Source organism: Glycine max, chromosome 20, assembly GCF_000004515.6.
Source record: "Glycine max cultivar Williams 82 chromosome 20, Glycine_max_v4.0, whole genome shotgun sequence".
Classification (NCBI taxonomy): Eukaryota; Viridiplantae; Streptophyta; class Magnoliopsida; order Fabales; family Fabaceae; genus Glycine; species Glycine max.
This window is the reverse complement of record NC_038256.2, coordinates 31,427,613-31,429,156: the sequence shown is the minus strand read 5'-3', so window position 1 is coordinate 31,429,156 and position 1,544 is coordinate 31,427,613. Positions and strand designations below refer to the sequence as shown.

General features: G+C 43.9%; 1 protein-coding gene across 1 annotated transcript; it reads left to right on the top strand.

Annotated features, from left to right (window-relative positions):
• The first annotated feature begins 292 nt into the window (after window positions 1–292).
• On the top strand, window positions 293–1,081 carry LOC100777782 (uncharacterized). The gene has a single exon (XM_014772290.3). The coding sequence runs from the start codon at window positions 293–295 to the stop codon at window positions 1,079–1,081; it is 789 nt and encodes a 262-aa protein (XP_014627776.1).
• Window positions 1,082–1,544: the final 463 nt, after the last annotated feature.

Sequence of the window (1,544 nt, the reverse complement as noted above, 5' to 3'; positions counted from 1 at the left end):
AGAGAAACAAATTAAATCTTTTAAAATAATTAAATTGATATATATTTTTTTAAAACGTAAGAATCAAATTGAGTTTAAAAATAATTTAGAGATTAAATTAACAATTAAACCAATCAAATAATCTAAGTTTTCCTTATAAAGTTAGTATGTGTTACAAATTGATTCACACCATTTGCTGCCCACCTCCATTTCATTTTCATCACACAAAAAAAAAACACACACACACACATATACAACCATTGTCTCTTCTCCCCTTTAAAAAACAATTCATTCCCATAATTATTCTTAAACTATGGAAGAAGAGCAAACACACATAATGAAAGACTCCGATGACATGGAATCCCAAGAAGAAGAAGAAGAAGAACGAGAGGAGGCACTCTCGCTCTGCGACCTTCCACTTAACCGCAATTCCAGAACTCCAAGCTTGGACGACATGTCGTTTAAGAAAATTCTCCGACCGTCCTCGTTACCCGATCACGCCGGCGAGATTTTCAACGGCTTCAGCAGCAGCAGCAGCTCCGACATGTGCCCCGCCGACGACATCATTTTCTGCGGCAAACTCGTTCCTTTCAAGGCCGAACAGCCGCTGAAAAACCTCATCGCCGCTGAAGAGGAGAAATCTCCCGCGCGCCGCCGGAGATCGGAGTCTCTCTCCTCCGTGACGCGATCGAACAGTGTGAGCACGTTCACCGGTTCTCGCCACCTCATGATGAGGAACAGCAAGAGCTTGGATTATAGCAGGTTGCGAGAGTCTGCGGCGCCGGAGGTTGATCGGAATTCTTCCAGCAGAAGCGTCGTGCCGCCGGAGGCAGCGGTGAAGAAGGCGACGAAGCCGCGCTGGTACTCTCTGATGTTCGGGACGATGAAGATTCCGCCGGAGATGGAGCTCAGCGACATGAAGAACCGGCAGGTTCGCCGAAATCCGTCCAGCACGATGTTTCTCACGGCGGATTCCGGCGGAAAGATGGCCGTGAATCGCAGCCACGGGAAGGTGTCGTGGAGAATACTGAAGGCACTGAGTTGCAAGGATCACAGCAGCGTCGCCGTAACGACGTCGTTTCCGTTACCGCAAGCGTCGTAGGTTTGAAGTCACGTGACGAGAGGTTTTAATTGTTATATTGACGGTATTGCCCTTGTGGTTTGGGTTGAGGTGAATTACGTGGCTGGGGGTATTTTTGTCATTGGCTTGTTGCTTGAGGGAAAGGAAAATATAATATTGACTTCACGTAGAAGGGGTACATTGTGTTATGTGTACAGTGGGAGTGACTCATAGTCATGAAATTGAAGGATCATGGTTCCTCCAAGTGGATTAGGGGATTTGTTTATTTATTTATTACAAGTTACTACAACTTTTTTTTTTTTTTTTTTTTTAAATTTTGCTGAATTCTAAAGTACTTTTTGTTCGTTAGGTTGGTGGCTATTAATTATAGGAGTGAATGACAATCACGAGAAATCCGACAGTGACACAAAGAATGGCTGCTCCTGCTTGTAGTATTGTATGCCTCGAAATATTAGCCCCTTTTTATTTTATTTTCTTAAAAAAG

What these genes read in the sequence shown, in the direction of transcription:
- LOC100777782 (XM_014772290.3), top strand. Translation starts at nt 293, where the DNA reads ATGGAAGAAGAGCAAACACACATAATGAAAGACTCCGATGACATGGAA.